Here is a 19,460-nt window from a genome sequence, read left to right as displayed (position 1 = left end):
GAGAGAGAGAGAGAGAGAGAGAGAGAGAGAGAGAGAGAGAGAGAGAGAGAGAGAGAGAGAGAGCGCTTCATGCTCTGAGTGTCGACATGATTTACAGTCGTTTCCATACAATGTGATTAATTCGTATAGATTCACTCGATAATTGTTCATGCTTTCAGGTGGAACTAGGAGAGTGGTGTTACTTTTACCGGATGGGAATTTTATGATGACCGAGGTAGACGAGGAACAATATGCTGCACTGGAGCTCGACAAATGAAGAAGATGCACGCAATTCTTTTGCAGCCAAGATGCACGTAATTCTTTTGCGTACCGGGCAAAATGTACACGACTACGTGTCGACTTACGCGTTACGCGCAAATTGTACGCTCATGTGTAATCGTGAATTGTACATATGTAAGAAGGTTCACCTCGTACGATTGCGCTCATTGACGTCTTAAATATCGGCTAGACAGGTATTGCAAAACGAGAACAGATGTAAAAAAAAAAGATAAACGAGAGAGGAAAAGATCGAGAAACAAGCAGAAATGAATACGCATCAAGAAATCTAAAGTTAAGATTAAATCAATCTTACGACGTTCTAGAAATGTACGCTCAGTGTAACTAACTGGTATCTCAGTTTTTTCGTGTTTACTTTTACGTCATCAAATAGCACAGATACTACGAATGCAGAGTAAAGATACAGCAGTACTTTCAATACAGTGACATCAATATGATATGTTCGTAACTATTACATTGTATTTGTAGGATAGTAAAGTATATAATATGGGGTTTTATATTTTCCAAACAGTAATAAGCTTTGATAAAAAAGAAAAAAAGCGGAAGAATCTTATTCCACGCATACAAAGTTCAAGGTGATAGTGTCGTATGGTTATCGCAACGGACACATCTGTAATGAAGTGGATTTACATCGCGTCGTATATATAAACATTAAAAAAGAATATCAAAAGATACTATTTATCACAAAATGTTTTGATTTCGAACTCGCGCGAATTGCTTTCATTATGCTGTGAGTGCTAATGGAATATCATTATATGATATGATTAAAATGAAGTATTCTTGTATGAATCATTCAAATTAATGATTATCCCATATTCGTTATACGATCGTAAAATGTGTCTTACATAACATGGACTACGTATGCTTATCTATAGGATAAATAAGTGCACTAACGAAACACTTGTAGTTTCCGAGTCTATAAGGCTTAAAATACAATGTTGTTGAACTGAAGCACCGCTCGCATCCTATTATCACCCATGTTTCTCTATCCAGGTTGCGGACAGATTTAATTCTTTTCCCCCTTTTTTAACGATGTATGGATGGAAACGTTGAAAATGAATTTACTTCACGTATTATTTCAACAATTAATCATACAGCATTATGAAATAAATAACTGTGACAGTTATTACTGTATTATTTATATAGATTTTGATTGACGATTTATCTGAGAAAATTGACGAAAATGCGAGCGGTTCTAGTTGCTTTGTAGCGACATTAGCAGTGCAGTGGAAGATGCGACGTATGTGTGTACACTCAGAGGCAGGTATGGTGTCCCTCGGCGGACCCGTATACGCCTGTCAAATAGTCGAAAGCGACAACAGGCATATACGGAGGATGTACTGTACGTCTTACGTATAACGCGAGAAGCGAAGAAGGCACGTAGGGGAAGTGGTGGGAGACATTTTGATGTTGCATCCTTTTCGCACGTCGTCCGATCGAGAGAGAAAGTATCAGCAGACGTTACAGTTGTTAGTGGTGTCCTCAATAGCTGTCTCACTCACTCAACGCTTGAACGCAGAAAATATGAGCGAGACAGCAATAAGAATACCGCGCTGTCTCTATAGGTGTTTCGCTCGCTCTAGTATCCATGTTTCCTCTTTTCTCCTTAGCAAAAATGCACGTTGTGCCGATGAATGACACCAAACGACAAAATTTAACTTTTTTGTTGTACGAATGTGAGTAGTCATTTCCGATGTATTTTTGCCCGCTAAGCACAAATCCTTAGTCCAAATTTGGTTACCGCGTTACATTTTTGAAAAAAATACATCGGAAATGATAGACATACCCTTATAGAAATATCAATAATTATATCAATAATTCAGTATTTTTAATACTGAAAATAAATAATTATCAATGATTCTTAGTATGATATTTCTATAAGGGTATTTCGTCATTATAAGATCATTAAGATGCGTCCGCATGTAATATTGAGATATTAAGATCTTTACAAAGAATGAATTTTGCCGGCATATGAAAAAAATCATCTGATGCTATAAACATTTCAGTTTGCTGCATATTCTGATGTCAATGGTAATGGATAAAAACATTTCATAATTTGACATATTCTACGGAATGGAATAAATTTTTTTCTTCGTAAATTTCATGATAACCATCAGTATAGATATATCAGTATGTAACCATAAAGTATAGACTTTTCTTTGTAATTTTAAAAAGAGGCAGATTTTTTCGCAGAGTTGCGACATATCTAAGGGCGCGATCCATTGCACGCTGCAAACGTTTCGAAGTCTAAGCACTCAAAGTTACCCATGCATTTCTTTTAAATCGCTTAAAACCGGGAATACAATAGGTGTAGTAAGCTTTAAGCATTAAGAAATTAAACAATCCTAGTCGACTTTTACAAGAATAATCGAATGAGGTTTGCCAATTTCTTATGACAAAACTTACTACACTTATTGTGTTCCCGTGCTAATTTGACGTACTGTACTAGATGGAATTAATTCTTTTCATAAATTTTATGATAAAAATATCGTTGTTTTCTTACAAATAAAAAAAAAATAAAAAACTAATAATGTTATAAGGCTCTTGTAAAAATCAATTTAATTCTAAATATAAACAGTAGGCATATAAGAGCCGATTTTTCGCTGGTTCGTGTTATGTAAGTTTAATGTAAAGAAACAATTAATACAAGTTTTCAATGAAAGCAAGTTTTTTTTAAGAGACTTTTTCTTGCTTTTTAAGGTAATAGATGTGGAGGCGGTCCAATAATAAAGGGGTCTACAGCTTCTTGATTTCATTGACTTCTTACTTTGCTTTACGCGAAATTTGCAACATTTATGTTGTATTCTGTTCTGTACTCCTTTTCTACGCTGAAAAAGGTTCGAACCGAGGACCTAAACGTACGTGATATTTATAGAAGACTTGTATTAATTGTTTCTTTACATTAAACATACATAATACGAACCAGCGAAAAATCGGCTCTTACATGCCTACTGTTTATATTTAGAATTAAATTGATTTTTACAAGAGTCTTATAACATTATTAGTTCTTTCTTATTTTTTTTAATTTGTAAGAAAACAACGATATTTTACAATTTTTATCATAAGATTTATGAAAAGAATTTATTCTATCTAGTACAGTACGTCAAATTTTGTCGTTCGGTGTCATTCATCAGCACAACGTGCATTTCTGCTAAGGAGAAAAGAGGAAAGCGTGATACATGGATACTAGAGCGAGCGACACCTATAGAGACAGCGCGGTGTCCCTATTGCTGTCTCGCTCATATTCTCTGCATTCAAGCGTTGAGTGAGTGAGACAGCTATTGAGGACACCACTAACAACTGTAACGCTGCTGATGTTTTCTCTCTCGATCGGACGACGTGCGAAAAGGATGCAACATCGAAATGTCTCCCACCATTTCCCCTACGTGCCTTCTTCATTTCTCTCTCGCGTTGTACGTAAGACGTAGAGTACGCCTTCCGTATATGCCTGTTGTCGCTTTCGACTATTTGACAGGCGTATACAGGCTCGCCGAGGGACACCATACCTGCCTTTGAGTGTGCATACATATATGTATTGGAACATGTGCGGGCAAATATTTTGCCAGTTGCATTCAGTCTCCAAGCTTGTATAATCTCATTGGACCTTATTCTGCATTCTCTTTTACGGGTAAAAGTGTCTCTAAAGTCTGATTTATGCTCTTTGCATTCTGTTTCTTGTCTTCTATCTTTTTCTGGCTTAAATCTTAAGGTGTGAAAGAGATAAAGGCCTGTATTCTGAGTTCTCTTTTAACGATAAATAAAAGTGACTCTAAAAGTGACTCATAGCCAATCATAAAGCTTATAAGTCACTTTTAGAGGTTCATTTATCGTTAAAAGAGAACTCAGAATACGAACCAATGAAAAATAAACAAGAAGCAAATAACGCATTGTAGAGCAAGCTAAAGAGTGAGATTACACGGTGTGTAAAGGGCCATCTACAATGGAGAATCGTACGCTGCAGCAGTAAGAAATTAACCAATCACAATCGATTATTCTTGTAAAAATCCAGTATGATTGGTCAATTTCTTACTGTTACGTACGATTTTCCATTGTAGATGGTCCCTAATAAAGTGCGGGATAGAGAGTGCATCATAGAAGCAACCAATCAGCGTTATGTCGCTCTTTTCTATCGCGCAAGTTTTGTGTGCTGATTGGTTGCTTCTATGGCCAGTATTCATAGTCAGATCTTATATTTAAGATCATCTTAGATTGCATTCTAAAACGTTCTTTTTGAGGAAAATTTTACTCAGTACCTACAATTCACGTTACATAAACTATAGAGTCTCGAGTAAAATTTCCTCAAAAAGGATGTTTTGGAACGTAACCTCCCAGCAAACAAAATGACGTCAAATGACGTCATCTTGTTTGCTGGGCTTAAGTACTATCTTAAGATGTCATGAACCAATCACAGAGCCGTATTCGCATCTTAAGACATTACTTAAGACGGTCTTGAAATAAAATTCGACTATTAGCGAATTCAGTAGCTTGCACTAGTGCGTACTGAGTGCGCGCTAAGGCTTGTTTACAGTACATTCTTATATTTAAGATCGTGTCTTAAATACATATTTAAAAACATTTTAGCTAATAAAATGATTCGTACGGATGTTACATATTATGTACATATTATATTACTGGTTAAACATATTTGAGAATTTATTTAAAACAGTCTTTAAATATAATAACATACTATAAACAAGCTTAATGCGCACCGAGTGCGCACTAGTGCAAGCAACCGAATTCGCTATATGAATACCGGCCTATGACGCACTCTCTATTCCGCAGCTCTTTTACCCCTTGTCCACAACCTTGCTTTAATTCTTAAGCTGTAAGACCAACCACAGTTGATTATTTTTAAAATAATATACTGTGGTTGGTCAATTTATTACGGCTTAAAGATTAAAGCAAGTTTGTGGACAAGGGGTTATTCTGCATGTAATTTTACCTCAAATGTGACTTATAAACCTTCTAATAGACTTTCAGGCACACTTTTACCGATAAAAGGGAGTTCAGAAAAAAGCCAATTGCATCAGTGTTATTCGCTTTAATTTACAGCAATAGAAAACTGCAACTTTTTGGTAACTCAATTTTGATTTGCGAAATAAGTCGTAGTCCACGAAATATGTGTTTACGAAACTTATATGTTATTCGGCGATTTTCCTTTTCTTTTTTAAAATACGTAACTTTAGCGCAAGCATTATATCCGCGCTAATTATCAATATTCATAGTAATGTAGAAGCGAGTTTTTTAATTTATCGATGAATTAAAAAACTCGCCCTAGTACATACATGCGCCGCTACTGTTAACCAAAAATTCATAGACGATATATTGATTCGCGTCGCTCACGTTGTTTTTTCCTCAGAAAAATCAGATTGATCTCTTCAATGTCGGTCAGTCTACTGAAGAGGAAAAGCATAACGAAAACAGTAGTACCGAGAACGGTTTTAATCGCGATCCCCAATTCTGTGGAATTTCGCAATTATGAGTCCAACAGGTTGTATCAGGTACGCGTATATTCCATACAGACCATATATATTCTTTTCCTTACGTATATGAAAACCCATCTAACACCTTTCGCTTGTGTTTCTCGTTGCAGAAAGTTGTCTCATTACAAAACGTAAGCACGTCTTTAGTCAAATTTCAATTGGTGACAAGATCCAGCGATTCTCGATTCATCGTCGCAATTGAATCCAAGGGACAAAGGGGCGGTATCCCTCCAGGAATGCGTGTAAAACTGATTGTCTCTTTTCGTTGTGACACCCTAGACGAGCCCGAAGAAACGCTAACGGTAAATGTGCAACAAGGACGTTCAGTGATTATCAAGTTACGCGGTTATCGGGATCCATCGATACTGAGAAGTAAATGAATTTATCGTTTGTCGCATATAAAACGTAAATGTTGACGAGCACAAGATAAAAGCGTTAAAACCAGAGAATACTGGTATATTTCTTCGTGTATTATTTTCATTGTTATTCGCAGTAATTAACATCTCGTACTTTCGATATTCACAAAAAGGATCGTATGCAATGACGAGAGATACAGAATGGGAAATCCCGTTTAGGCAAATATATTCCTGCAAAGAGGTACAGAGCCTTTTCCATTTTGTGATAGTATCCCGAATTACTTTCGTGACTTTTGTATCAACTAAGAAAAAAAACGAACGAAAACTTTGCAGTCTATCGGCAGAAGTAGCGATGTATCGAGCGCGTCTACAGAGAGTTTTCCACACTGCAGACAATTGAAGAACTTCGATTGCGGAACTTGTCCCGTCGGAGAACAAGTTACTTTATCCTTGATTGTCAGAAATATCGGCCATGAGGGAAGATTTTTCGTTATGAGCGAGATTGACTGGTGCTCGATGCATATCGAGGTGAAAATGAAACAACACCGGAACAAAAGAGCTCGCTCGCTCTCTCTCTCTCTCTCTCTCTCTCTCTCTCTCTCTCTCTCTCTCTATATATATATATATATATATATATATATATATATATATATATATATTACGTTGTATCATAATATCAGTCTTGTTTTAGGATGTCACTGACCAAAATATGCTGATTCTAACGTCTTTTGCTATATGGCCTGCATACTTTACGCTCAAGCCGCAGGAATACATATATCTGTATCTCCATTTCTTCCCTGATACTCATGGAATGCATGTAAATTATGAGCTAAAGGAATCAAAAGTATTTATACTGAACGATACTCTTTTTGTAAATTAGGTGGAAACGTTGTACACGATATGCGACAATTGTTCCGTGATAACAATGGAGATTATCGGCGATGGCGTCATATGTGAGTAGCTGTAAAACGACAAGACAGAAGTATTCCACAAGGCTTCTGTATATTTTTATTCTAAATATTTTAACTGCATCCCTCTTTTGTCAAATTAATTTATTAAAACTGTAATTGAAAGGCGAACACATTATATTGCTCTCCTGAGAATATTACAAGTTTGTTACATCTTAAATAATGGCAAGAAGCTCGGTATAATAAAGTTCTAATGTAATTCGGCCGTGTCACAATGAAATTTTTTTCAAGCACGCGATAAAAAATCCAATAGAATCACTTTCAGGACCGAATCTACATACTTTCTTTGCGTCCTCGTCTGTCAAGCCATTCACGGTATATCCTCGAGTGCCGTATCTGTCAGTTTTTATCCGATCCTCGACCGATTCCACCTTTAACTCTGGAAATTGCTTCAATGCCCAAGCGATAATCCCTTCGTTCTCGGCTACTGTGACAGTGCACGTACTATACACCAACGTTCCCTTCGACTTCAAAAGACGCACAGCCTATGCGAAACGTTCGTATCGTTAATCTTGGTTTTCTCGGCAGCTCTTTAAGTATTGAAATTGCACGTGACAACGAAAGCTCGCCAACTTACAGCAGAGAACAGACCTCGTTGCAAGGGGACGTAAGAACGAAGTTGCATCGGTGTGATTGCGTTGCATAATTGCGGTCTTTGACCTAATGCGCTACACGGAGTGTCCAAGAGAATACGATCAAAGTGATTCTTTGGGAACGGTGGCTCATCAGTGCAGACGGAACTATGCTCTTGTTCCGCGACAGCCTTTGCAGCATCGTAACAAAAGATTTTAATGTTTTCGTCGTTACACTTTTCCTTAAATCGCTTGACCTTACCTGGATTTTTCTCTAAAGCTATTATCGTACCCTAGAAAGTACACTGGAGATTATTATCGAACGCGTTATCTAGACTTTTCACATTTGTTCTTTCGTGCGTTATTCCAAGGAGAATTCTCTAAGCTCTCATTATTAAGTTGTTCAATCAAAGTACAAAAAGCGCAACGAAAGTATAGCTAGAACGAACAAGTGTATCGTTACGCATCGTTTATATTTTACCAAATCTATTTCCAAGTGCATACCTGTCCTTTCATAAGATATGAAATGTGTGTGGTTTTGTTACCAGGTGCGGCACACATGTCGAGAATCGTCTCGCCCGGTTGGGGATTTAAAACTAGGCTACATACGATAGACGGCAAATTTTGCAGTAGCGTATGTGGCCTCGGAAACTCATCGGTCGCATTTAATTGTGGAATTCGTGAGATTACATCAGTCATAATTATCGCGATACCACTAGAAGATAATTTACAAGGTGTTTCAGTAAAGTGCAGTAGGCAATCTCTCAAGGGCGTGTAAATTGGGTGAACATAAAATCATATAAATGATTTTCTCACAGCGCACTGAGATATTTATTTCCGAAGTTGGAATCTAAAAAGTATTTTCTAAAACTAACTTTTATATTGCTCTCATCAGATTTCTATAGTCTTTGTATTATTTGTATACTAAGTCGTTGAAATGATTTGATACATTTTTTTGGGATATTACGTCAGTGAATAGAACTTTTCAAAGTTTAGACACTTAGATTTCTCAAATCTTAAAGAAAAAGGGGATAAACACGTGTGAAATGAAATTGAACTGAGTAACACATTGCAGTGCACATGAATGCATATGAGTGCACATTGAATGTGCACTATGAGAGAGCAATTTATATAAATATAAGATCATTTTCATCCTTTAATCTCTATTATGTGTCCCTAAAAATTATTCACCTTTACTGAGACACCCTGCACATTGTTCAATACGATAATACTAAACGACAGTTAGCAGTGACTAAATAACGACATATTCGCAAAAATGATGTCGTGATGTGTAGACAGATTGGGCTATCACGATAGCATGCACAGTTGTCCGTTGCTATATTCTTCAATATGATGATATGCGCGTACACACACTCACATTCGCAATGCAAGTCTATGCAACTTTATTTTCTTAATTGTTACTCACCACGGATTTTCGGCAGTCTTTCCAAACAGTTGTTTCCTCGTTTGTCGTACAACGCCGTTACCCAAGTACACCTTACTACCACTTGCATATGGTTTAATCGAGCCTTTTTTACATTCGCCGGTAATATCGGCGAATATACTGACTTTGGTGTTAATTTTTAAATCTACAAGAGAATTTATACAAGATACAAAGTTTTTACGAATAATTGTAGAATTTCTCGTGGAAGAATTACCATTCGGCATTCCCATGATGCCAGGAGCGTAAACATGAGATCCTCTTAATACGGCTGTGCCGCACCTAGCATCGACGATAATTTCATCCGGATATTTCTTTAAATCGAGACATACCGACATGTCCCAACTGTCAACAGCGACTACTTGGTATGGAAGGTCAGGTAACAAATGCATAGTTGGATCTGGCTTATCATTCTAATGCAAATATATCAAATTTATAAAACACAGTCGGGATGTACCAATCCAATAATTAATAATCGAGATGTTTCTCAAGGATATAATCAATTGTCATGATAGTTGTGGCTACTCAACATACTTGCTTCAATGCCCTGCGTAGATTTTCCAGGTCATTCGTACAATCAACTTCATAACGATCCAATCTGTAAATACTCTTCTGAGGTGTTGTGCACATCCATTTACAGAGGGTGTTAACCCTTTCCTATAATTTCATTGAGCCAGGAAATTATTTGACGTTTCATTTAGTACGACAGTAGCGGTGAGACTCACAAAAATTTCATTTGCATACCTGTATTCGAGATCTTTGTAAGCGACCGCCATTAGTGATTATCTTTCCGAGATCTGTCATCAATTCGTCGTGTATTTCGTGTTTATTTTTGAACGGTGTTTCTCCTAAATTATGTAGCAACGGTGACATATTTTGTTTCTTTTTCCGCCGTTTGTCATTAATTTATTCGTTCTCTGTAAAATATTGTCAATTGTTCAACACTAGCACATTGTGTATACATATGTTTAGTATGCATTTGTAAATTCAACAAGATAGGTCTGTTTTCTGTTTCTGCACTGCTGAACTGGTGCAATAAGTTAGAGTGAGACAAATATATTTTTTTCTCGCTCTAACTTATTGCACCAATTCAATAGTGCAGGAACGAAAAACAAACCTGATATATTCTAGGTATCTTATACAGAAAGAAACATTTTCTATAGTAATATATACAGAAATTTTCTATTTAGTTTATTGGTAAGACTGAAGAGAGAGATAGAAAGAAAGAGAAAGAGATGTGTCTGAATCGGTTGAGAGATACTGATAACAAAAATTTTCAATTTTTGCAAGGTCAACATTGTAGAAAGATATCTTTATTCCGAATAATTATTCATTTACCACTATTATCCACCAACTATTTATTTTTCATGTTGCAAGAAATGTAATAAAGGAACAACAACAAGCGCTTGATATTCATGAAAAAGAACACATTCTCAGTAAACAAGGTAATCATGCAGGATACAATCAGTCTGATAAATTGTGCCTATAGAGATCTGTGTCATCACTTTCTCCCCTATTTACATAGCAGAGAATATAGAAGACAGATGTTTCTAGCTAAAATGTATTTATAGCTGTGAGAATTATGTATCATGAGCTCATGTTCAATTGATTTTGTAACAGGGAGAAGAATAACAAGTATGTTTAATGCTCGGCATGAATTAAAAAATGAATGGCAAGAATTTCAACAACTTCACTCAGCCTTAGATACAGCTCAACAGGAGATTACAAGTCTCGATCAGAAGTTGCGTCACGCTAGAAGAAATTTAGAAGAAGAGAAACATAAACGTCGAATGGCTGAGCAAGAAAGAGATTTATTGGTATACATTGTTTTTTCTTTCATGTAAAAAAAATCAAACAGATACTTGTCCACTGGTCAATCTGATTTCTATCGCTTGACAGGAAAGCCAAATTAGCACGATTCGAGAGACTTTATTTCACGATGAAGAAGTGAGCTTAGATGAAGGGATAAAGAAGAAATTACAATTTCTTAACAAACCTATTTTCACATGGAACAAGCATAATGTATATATCCGGGATGGACAGAATGACGGGCAGTAAGTTATACTGATTAACATAACAATATACAGATATATTGTGTATCAGGTCCATTCTTACTACACTTGTTTGATATTCTTTTTAGACTGAATACGATAGTGGAAATGGATTCCACAGGTTCAATATTAAGCGATTTGAATTGTCTGTCAAAGTCAGAAGATGATTTGAATACTAATAGTATGCTGTTACAAAGCCAAAAGCATGGAGACTGGAAAGAACATGGAGCTAATAGCAAAAATTCGGTATACAAGCAACACAACACATTGGATAAAGTTGCTGAATTTAATTCATCAGACAGAGCGACTGTGACAATTAAATCAAACGACAGTACTCATACTGCATCTTTTCAAACTCAAATTACACCTGGTAATGAACATATCGATTTCAACGTGTCAGACACAAAACTACATCATAGCTTTGTATCGAAGATGGTGATCAAACCAGAAACGTGTACTCCTTGTGGTAAGAGGTAATATTATCAATTGGAGATATAACATGTGGCCTGTAATAACTCTATAAAGAAGTTACAATATTCCTCTTCTGTTTGATGTTAGAATCCGATTTGGAAAAATAATGTTAAAATGTAGGGACTGTCCTGTTATTTGTCATGTCGAGTGCAAGATTACGGTTGCGCAACTGTGCGTTTGCGGGCAGGTAACATTACTATATCGTGTATATGTTGTGTGTCAATAATGCTTTGTCGTGTGATATCTATACATAAATTATTGTATACACGTTTCACAGTAAAACATCGCGTATGAACTCGCGTTATTCGATACGGACTTGAGCAAGACATCACGATTTAGTCAACCTGGAAACCGATTCGATTTTATCGGCATTACGTGGTTTTGCACGTTTACAGTTAAGGAAGCTTACAGGGAAACATCTGTTTTAGGAAGTACGAGCGTGCTGGCATTAATTAATAAATCCATTATTACGCAATATTACGAGATCGCTACCGTCACTGTTTCCTACCTCTGTATTATTCTTCTATGTTGTAGCAGCGGCTTTATGCTGTAATTCTAAACAAATATACGAGTAAATCGTTGACTTACGAATCAATCGTCTACTCGTAAATTCTTACGAGAACAAGTTACGAGATTTATAATTTTGTCTAGAATTGCAATATTATTTTCACGCAAGATATTTCTAAAAAAACTATAGTTCATGTTACGTGTACTGTAGTTTTTCATAAAAATATCGTGTGTGATATTTTTCAAGAATACAACCCATATCGAGGAACAATATTAAATAAAGTTATATCTTTCACATATAGATCTGTCACGCCTACAACTAGTGCTGCGTTCCTTTTGTGCGTTTACGCGCTTTAAGCACTTATAAGCGTCACTATGGGTGCGTTCGGGGAGACGCTGTTAACGCTACCAAAGCAAACGTCACTAAAACTGTTCGTGGAGCCAATATCGTGGTGCGATAGCGTTAGTGAGCTCCATGAATAGGATAGCTATCATGAATCTTTCACGTGAACTTCATTTTCATTTTTCACTTTTCACTGTAAGTTATTTCACATGAAAAGTGAACAATGAAAATGTGAAAAGCAATATTTATATAATATAGATTATTAAAATTAAAATGTAATTACAGTATACACAATGTAATATATAACACTTTGGGCTTCATTCCCGCGACAATGGCTGGTATTCATAGTCTTATTTTTAAGACTAAACTTCTTAAGTTCATCTTCAGATATTCTGTAGCCAATGAAATGATCCGTTCATCATCTGAAGATAAACTTAAGATGGTCTTAAATATAAGATCTGACTATGAATACCGGCCAATATGCTCCATTCATGTATTCTTATGTCCATGAATTTGCCTAATTTATTTTAAATCCAAATTATCGGCTATTACTATTAACTATCAGCCTTTAGAATAGTAGTAATTTTAGTGACGCTATAATTAATATAAGATGTTTTCCAATTGCAATATTCCTAGACACTTTCATGCACACGACGACACAAGTTGCGTTCCAATTGTCGTAATCGTCGGCACAACCGCACGTAGGGCAGCGATCACGTAACTTCGAGCGAATCTTTTCACTTTTCGCTCTATCGATTTCACATGAACTTTTTCATTGTTCACGCAATCAAATAACTCTATGCGTGAAAAGCATAAATCACTAAACATGGTTCCTATATGATTTCAATATCGGCCAAATTAGCTGTATCCATCGGCTGTAGAATATATAACCTTAAAAACATCGCTATAACTTTAAGACTGTTATGTTTCCTGTATCTCATCATAGTAGCATAATATATTCCGTATTTATTATGTCACTAGATTTTCACTTTTCCGCCAGCACATTTCATGGCTAATAAGTTCACGTGAAAAGTTTCACGTTTCTACGCTTCGCCGAATTTAGTTATCTCGAGTACACGTGAAACTTTTCACTTTTCACGTTTCCGCCGTAGGGGAAAAGTTATATGATCGCTGCTCTGCTCGAGGGGCTACTAGTCGGTTATGTAAACTAGTGTTTTCTAGTGACAATTAAAGTTAATAAGCGTAGCGGCTTGAAAAGAGACTGGCATTTGTGACGTGAAGTGGATAATGTCTTTTTTATTATTTAGATTTTATTATTTATTATTAAAAAATACTAAAATATAAGCATAGTTGAAAAATAATCTTAACTCTATCTGACATATGTACACATTAGTACACATTTTGTTCCAATTGAATCGTGCACAACGTTACATTTTGTGCATTTCTGTGTACATATGTGTCAAGTGTGTTAAGCAATTGGAAAACACCCATAGTAATCGAATCAAGTATGATTACATTCGTTTTTATTTGTGCGTTCGCGTTTGTGTGTCTATTATCAACAAGATTAATACAACAGCCTATATGTACACATTTGGCAATAATAATTTCGAAATTTCTAATAATGTGTCCTACGTCGCCATCTATTAGGGTACTCATGTACCAATCCTAATTTCGTCGTCACGTGACACATTGGGCCAATCGCGTAAGCACGTTGACTCTATACGTGGCATAAGGCATGAATCCTTTCCACATCCGCCATTTTGACATACGGTACTTTTCGAGAGTGTTGGTTTTATGTTTTATCGTTTCTCGTGAAAATAATCTTTTTTACTGAAACGTAAGTAACGCAAGTGGCGTATATGTGCAACGTGGCATTACCAGAGAGCTCGATAGTAAGAGCAAGTCTCTAGATAATGGATCTTTGAGCGAGTACCTCAGACGATTCGCTGGGGAGTAGGTCGAAGGTGACAGACAACCGGGTGTACGCAGTGGCTTCTCAAACCGCATAATATCTTCCGCCTCGCTTGCAGTATCACACTCCACTGGCCTTTTAAATAGTACGATCACCTTTTAAAAGTGCGTAGATCGTCGGCAAAGCAGTCTATTGTGATCCTCGAGGGTATGCTAGTCCGATAATCATAGCGATGTTTTAAAATGGGAATCAATAGCGGGCAGCGTGAGCATCTCGTGCGTGCTTGACCTTTTTTTTTTTATTTCTCTATCATTTCGCTTGACAGTCGTACGTGGGCCATTTCTATCTCGTCGGAATAAATTCAGTCGTTTCATATCGTGTACGTTTGTTAAATACGATCAGGTTAGTTCGCAAGCCTTTTGTGACAGCGTACACGACTGCCGTACGTATGTATGTGTGCGTATGTGTAAACGCGACGAGTATGACGGCGGCGGCGGCGGCGACGGCAACGGCGGTGACGGCGGCGACGAACACTCTAGTTCGTACTGTCTCAAGGAGACGCGTATTGCTGGGATCGTTCAAAGAATTCATCATCGCTCACTCCACGTGCACTTTTTCGTTTCTGATGATATTTTCTTTTTCACAGAACTGTCGTTTTTTCCTTGTCAACTCTGTGCACGCGCGATCAACGAAATAAAAAAAAAAGAGAGAAACAAACGAAACAACTTTGAGATGTGACATATCTTATCATTATTACACACATGGATATTGCTCTCTCACGCTACTCGCACGTTTATTATTCAGTGGAATAGTCACATTATTCTCGCTTGAATAATGAGCTTGTCTTATTGTAGTATCCTCAGCAATCGTACAAGTACCTTTGTAATTTCGAGCGCTCGATCGCATTCTGTATCGTTTCATCTTACATGACAAATTGCACATTAAGACCAGTCATGACTGACAAAAATTGTATAAATTTGATTCAGTATTATTGGTTGGGATAATAATACAACACATATAATGTGTATATAATATGAATGTATATTTTGCAGATAATATTTTAATGATTATTATATTATTTTAATGATTATGATATTTTTAAAGTACCATTACAAGTAGTATCATACTTCTATCGTGTGTTTCAGGTCCTGACATAACTAGTAGCAATCATGGGGAATATGTTTGCAACGTTATTCAAAGGCCTCTTTGGCAAAAAGGAAATGAGGATTTTGATGGTGGGTCTCGATGCAGCGGGCAAAACCACAATTCTGTACAAATTAAAATTAGGGGAAATTGTCACTACAATTCCCACTATAGGTAAGCATATCCATTTCTTACAGCTCATTCGCAATATATAAACAGCTTGAACCAATTCTTGCAAACGATTGCAAGACAAATAGTAATAAATAATATATAGTTTACTTATTGCCGCAGCAATCTAAATTTGAGTTTATACACACACACATATACTCACGCACACAGGATAAGGTATCTAAAAGAGGCCACCTGAATAATTTTTAAACTATGCATTGTATGAAAAATTGTTACAAAAATTGCACAATCTTGAGGGTATAATTGGATAGTATATGTATCTTTTTTGTAAATAGAGGTATTTCAGAGATTTAAATGTTAACTTTGAATTTTTTTTATATGGAACTACTGGAATTGTTTTATGCATATAGATTCCTTATAATATTCTGCATAGAAAGTTATGAGGATAGTATAGTCAAAAGTTGATTTCCGAGATATTTTATATCTTAATATATATAACATGTTTTGACATAAAACACAAAATATTTTGTACAATATTTAGTTTTTGATAATCTTATACAACTTTAATACTTTTATGAATAGAATAATAAAACGAATAAATTAGTTGTAAAGAAAACGTGTATAACTGTTTTTTATGGAAAAAATATACTTAGCATATTACATACTTTTCCATTAACTTATTGATTTAGATGCACTGTTTTATTCATTTTTACACATACACACACACACACACATACACAGACTGGCCCATTTTAAATGACATTGAAACTTTTTTTTAAATCAAGGATTCCATTGAAAAATGTTTCAAACAAAATTTATACAGTTTTAAGGGAGACTTTTAATGATGCTATTTATTTCATCTTTAGTGATCTTGCTAAGGTCATGTAAAAGTTACATTTAACTATTTAAATGGAATCATAGTTATCTTAACATAAATTGATTTCTTTGCTTATTCTGTGTATAAAAGTATTAAAGTGAATATTTTCCGAGATATTTTACTCGAATATTTTTATGCACAGAATAATCAAAAGAATTGATTTATGTTAAAAGAACTATATAAGATTCCATTAAAAAAAATTAAATGTAACTTTTACATAATCTTAGCAAAGTCAAGTGAATGGCGTCGTCAAACGTATCCTCTCAAAGCTTTATAAATTTTGTTTAAAACATTTTTCAAAAATCTTTTGTTTTTTTTTTCAACGAGTCATTTAAGATAGGTTATTCTGTCGATACACACAACATACACGACACACACACACACACACACACACACACACACAATAAAAAACAATGACAATACATGTGTGTAAATATATTTTTTAGGTTTCAATGTAGAAACAGTCGAGTATAAGAATATAAGTTTCACTGTATGGGATGTGGGTGGTCAAGACAAAATCAGACCTCTATGGCGGCATTATTTTCAGAATACGCAAGTATGTATATCTCATCGATTGTGTGAAATATTAGTACAAAATTATAATAAGTATATGAGAAGAAAGGAATGCACGTATATGATAGTATTTATGTGACTTTGTTTTGCTGTTATTGTATCTTTTGTTATTATATTTGTAGGGATTGATATTCGTCGTTGATAGTAATGATAGGGAACGTATCGGCGAAGCACGCGAGGAGTTGATGAGAATGTTAGCGGAAGATGAACTCAGAGATGCGGTACTTCTCATATTTGCAAATAAACAAGTGAGTAAACCAGTCTTTGTTGACGTTCGTGCAAGAATTTAAGCGCGAAAGACAATGTATTAAATTAATAATATTTTAGGATCTGCCAAATGCAATGAACGCAGCGGAGATCACTGATAAGCTGGGGTTGCATTCTCTACGTAATCGCAATTGGTACATTCAAGCAACGTGTGCCACAAGCGGGGACGGACTTTACGAGGGCCTCGATTGGCTCTCTAATCAGCTGAAAAATGCCAACCGCTAATCGGAAAATTATTCTGTCAACATTCAGTTGCTATATTAACATCATACAAAAGAAAAAAAAACAGCTGCACACCTGTCCCCCCATAGGAACGAGTAACATTAAAAGAAACAATGCGAACTCCACAGGGTCTCGAGAGCCTCGGAGAGTAGAAGGATTATCATTGAAAGTTATCTCTGCGCTAGCAAGTTTTTTTTTGGGGGGGGGGAGTGGGCAAGCGGCCGCAAGTACACGATCGAACGGCCACACAGGACTATTGCCTTGTGCGCAACTTATTATTATAATTATTATTATTACATTAGCATTATATAGTTACACTTTTTACACAGAGATGCCACAAGAACGTGGAAAAACTTGAAGTAATTATATTAAAGTACCTAACTCTGAAACATACGATACACATTGATTAACAAATTATTATTTAAACGATACCTTTGATGAGAACATTTAAGAACACTTTAAGAGAAAGAAAAGGAAAAAAACAGAAAAGAGTAAAGTACTCACAGCGTTGTCAGTTTGAATGTGTTGGACATACCGATTATCATAATGTAGCTGCATATTGTACATTACATTATATAAATACGATAAAATGTGATCAATAGAGACGAGAGAATGTTGCTCTGTCCACTACATTTATAAAACTAAGCTCTCACTTCGGCCCACAATGCGGTTGATACGAAAATGCAGAAAGTGATTGCAACGAAAGACGGTGCAATGACTTAGTATTTCTAGTTACGAAAGTTGGTTTCTATTTTTTTAAGTTTTCGGCGATAGACTTTGAAAAAAACGCAAACGATACGGATGGTTATCTCGCTAATTATTAGCGGCAGGTGTGCATCCTCCTCCTTTACCTGCCCGCCATTCAACTCATAGTTATTCAACCATGTATGTCTCACTATAAACGAGATGTATCATTTATTTATTGCACCTTTTGATAAGGATAAATTAGAGTATATCCTTAACATTCCGAAATTGCGCAGTGAACGCAGAGAAAAATTCAGCGAAAATTTAAAGAAATTTAGAAACGTGCACGATTCGTCGAATTGTTCGTGAAGAGAAAATATGTCACACAGTTATTCAAAAAAGCTAGTGCTTTTACCGGCGTGGGGTTTTCACGCGAACAATTCCGACGCTAATTCGCGGTCTTTCCTAACGTTTTTCCCGTACTTTAGATACCGATTCTTTTTAAGAGAGATACTCCTTCCCCTTAATTTCATTCAATCGTCTTTTCGTCATAAGCGAAAATTCATATAATTATGTATGAATGTTTAAACAATTTGTGAAATATATTGTAATTGTGCTTTATGTAGTCTATATGTTATTTGTCATGGAATATAATCTCTTTTATTATTTTATTTAGGTCGACCAGTCTGCAGGATTATATATCAACGAGAGAGAGATTTTGATTTCTTTAATAATTATTATTGAAATCCGCTGCATGGCTCGCGCTCTCGTCTAATAGGAACTCGTCCATCGATTCGTGTTTCGGAAATATAGGGATTTGAAAAAAATTTGTCGGAGACAGTGAGAGACAGAGCGTTGGGACCATGGACGTAATATTCATGGACCCTGCATACGGCCAGAAAAGTGAAGCAAACACGTAGAAAGAGACTATAGACATAATATACATAGACTCCGCATACAGTTAGAAAAGAGAAGCCAATATGTACAGTCCCTCTGTTCTCTGTCTCTTTCTGCACACAAAGTGTGTAGTAAGATTTAAGACTTTTACTTGCCAGTCTAGTCGGGGTGTTGTTGCGCTCTATAATATTATGGAAACGAGAAATGGATGCACGCGCAACAAAAAAGTGACAAAATAGGAAGAAAACTATAGTCCCTCTATTCTCGTTCTCTTTTTAGATGTTGGCTTCACTCTATTAGGCGACAGAACATAGAGCACTCGGAGTC

At 35.9% G+C, this 19,460-nt stretch overlaps 5 protein-coding genes across 17 annotated transcripts in view; 4 read left to right on the top strand and 1 right to left on the bottom strand.

The window, feature by feature from the left end:
- The window catches only part of LOC116851643 (mucin-5AC), an 8,493-nt gene extending 7,266 nt beyond the window's left edge, over positions 1–1,227 (top strand). For 5 of the 6 annotated variants that reach the window (XM_032831305.1, XM_032831312.1, XM_032831283.1 and 2 more), the window contains one exon: positions 159–304. In XM_032831305.1, the coding sequence (XP_032687196.1) occupies positions 159–256 (98 nt within the window). In that variant the 3' untranslated portion in view covers positions 257–304. Of the gene's footprint in view, positions 1–158 lie in introns of all 6 variants that reach the window. The other variant, XM_032831298.1, reaches the window with a different exon arrangement.
- A 3,747-nt stretch (positions 1,228–4,974) lies between these two features.
- LOC116853029 lies at positions 4,975–6,524 on the top strand. 2 transcript variants are annotated; one of them, XM_032833883.1, is made up of 5 exons: positions 4,975–5,351; positions 5,636–5,777; positions 5,870–6,061; positions 6,289–6,356; positions 6,449–6,524. In XM_032833883.1, the coding sequence occupies exons 2-4, from the start codon at positions 5,658–5,660 to the stop codon at positions 6,301–6,303; spliced, it is 327 nt and encodes a 108-aa protein (XP_032689774.1). In that variant the 5' UTR covers positions 4,975–5,351; positions 5,636–5,657; the 3' UTR covers positions 6,304–6,356; positions 6,449–6,524. The 2 variants fall into 2 exon arrangements, with proteins under 2 accessions (XP_032689774.1, XP_032689781.1); XM_032833890.1 differs by having other exon boundaries at positions 4,980–5,351; positions 6,253–6,356; positions 6,449–6,496.
- Positions 6,525–6,867: 343 nt separating this feature from the next.
- Positions 6,868–12,098, top strand: LOC116853005 (rac GTPase-activating protein 1-like). 4 transcript variants are annotated; one of them, XM_032833860.1, is made up of 7 exons: positions 6,870–7,068; positions 10,474–10,541; positions 10,717–10,913; positions 10,996–11,150; positions 11,237–11,620; positions 11,706–11,805; positions 11,896–12,098. In XM_032833860.1, exons 1-7 carry the CDS (start codon positions 7,016–7,018, stop codon positions 11,896–11,898), a joined length of 960 nt encoding a protein of 319 aa, XP_032689751.1. In that variant the 5' UTR covers positions 6,870–7,015; the 3' UTR covers positions 11,899–12,098. The 4 variants fall into 4 exon arrangements, with proteins under 4 accessions (XP_032689747.1, XP_032689751.1, XP_032689762.1 ...); XM_032833856.1 differs by having other exon boundaries at positions 6,868–7,068; positions 11,706–12,098; XM_032833871.1 differs by lacking the exon at positions 6,870–7,068 and adding an exon at positions 9,666–9,810 and having other exon boundaries at positions 11,706–12,095.
- On the bottom strand, positions 7,151–12,556 carry LOC116852998 (tRNA (cytosine(72)-C(5))-methyltransferase NSUN6). The gene is made up of 8 exons (XM_032833849.1): positions 12,127–12,556; positions 9,841–10,013; positions 9,631–9,753; positions 9,314–9,509; positions 9,082–9,244; positions 8,160–8,370; positions 7,661–7,948; positions 7,151–7,568 (listed from the first exon to the last, which is right to left on the bottom strand). Exons 2-8 carry the CDS (start codon positions 9,967–9,969, stop codon positions 7,293–7,295), a joined length of 1,386 nt encoding a protein of 461 aa, XP_032689740.1. The 5' UTR covers positions 9,970–10,013; positions 12,127–12,556; the 3' UTR covers positions 7,151–7,292.
- Positions 12,557–14,117: 1,561 nt separating this feature from the next.
- LOC116853192 (ADP-ribosylation factor 1) lies at positions 14,118–18,857 on the top strand. Of its 4 annotated transcripts, none has more exons than XM_032834152.1 (5): positions 14,118–14,266; positions 15,487–15,658; positions 16,937–17,046; positions 17,186–17,311; positions 17,391–18,857. In XM_032834152.1, the coding sequence occupies exons 2-5, from the start codon at positions 15,511–15,513 to the stop codon at positions 17,553–17,555; spliced, it is 549 nt and encodes a 182-aa protein (XP_032690043.1). In that variant the 5' UTR covers positions 14,118–14,266; positions 15,487–15,510; the 3' UTR covers positions 17,556–18,857. The 4 variants fall into 4 exon arrangements, with proteins under 4 accessions (XP_032690043.1, XP_032690032.1, XP_032690027.1 ...); XM_032834141.1 differs by having other exon boundaries at positions 14,162–14,486; XM_032834136.1 differs by having other exon boundaries at positions 14,162–14,505.
- The last annotated feature ends 603 nt before the right edge of the window (positions 18,858–19,460 follow it).

This window comes from Odontomachus brunneus, unplaced genomic scaffold, assembly GCF_010583005.1.
Source record: "Odontomachus brunneus isolate Ranch 3 - 2012 unplaced genomic scaffold, Obru_v1 Obru_scaffold_006, whole genome shotgun sequence".
Taxonomy (NCBI): domain Eukaryota; kingdom Metazoa; phylum Arthropoda; class Insecta; order Hymenoptera; family Formicidae; genus Odontomachus; species Odontomachus brunneus.
The sequence above is the reverse complement of the archived record's forward strand: the minus strand, read 5'-3'. Positions and strand labels throughout refer to the sequence as shown.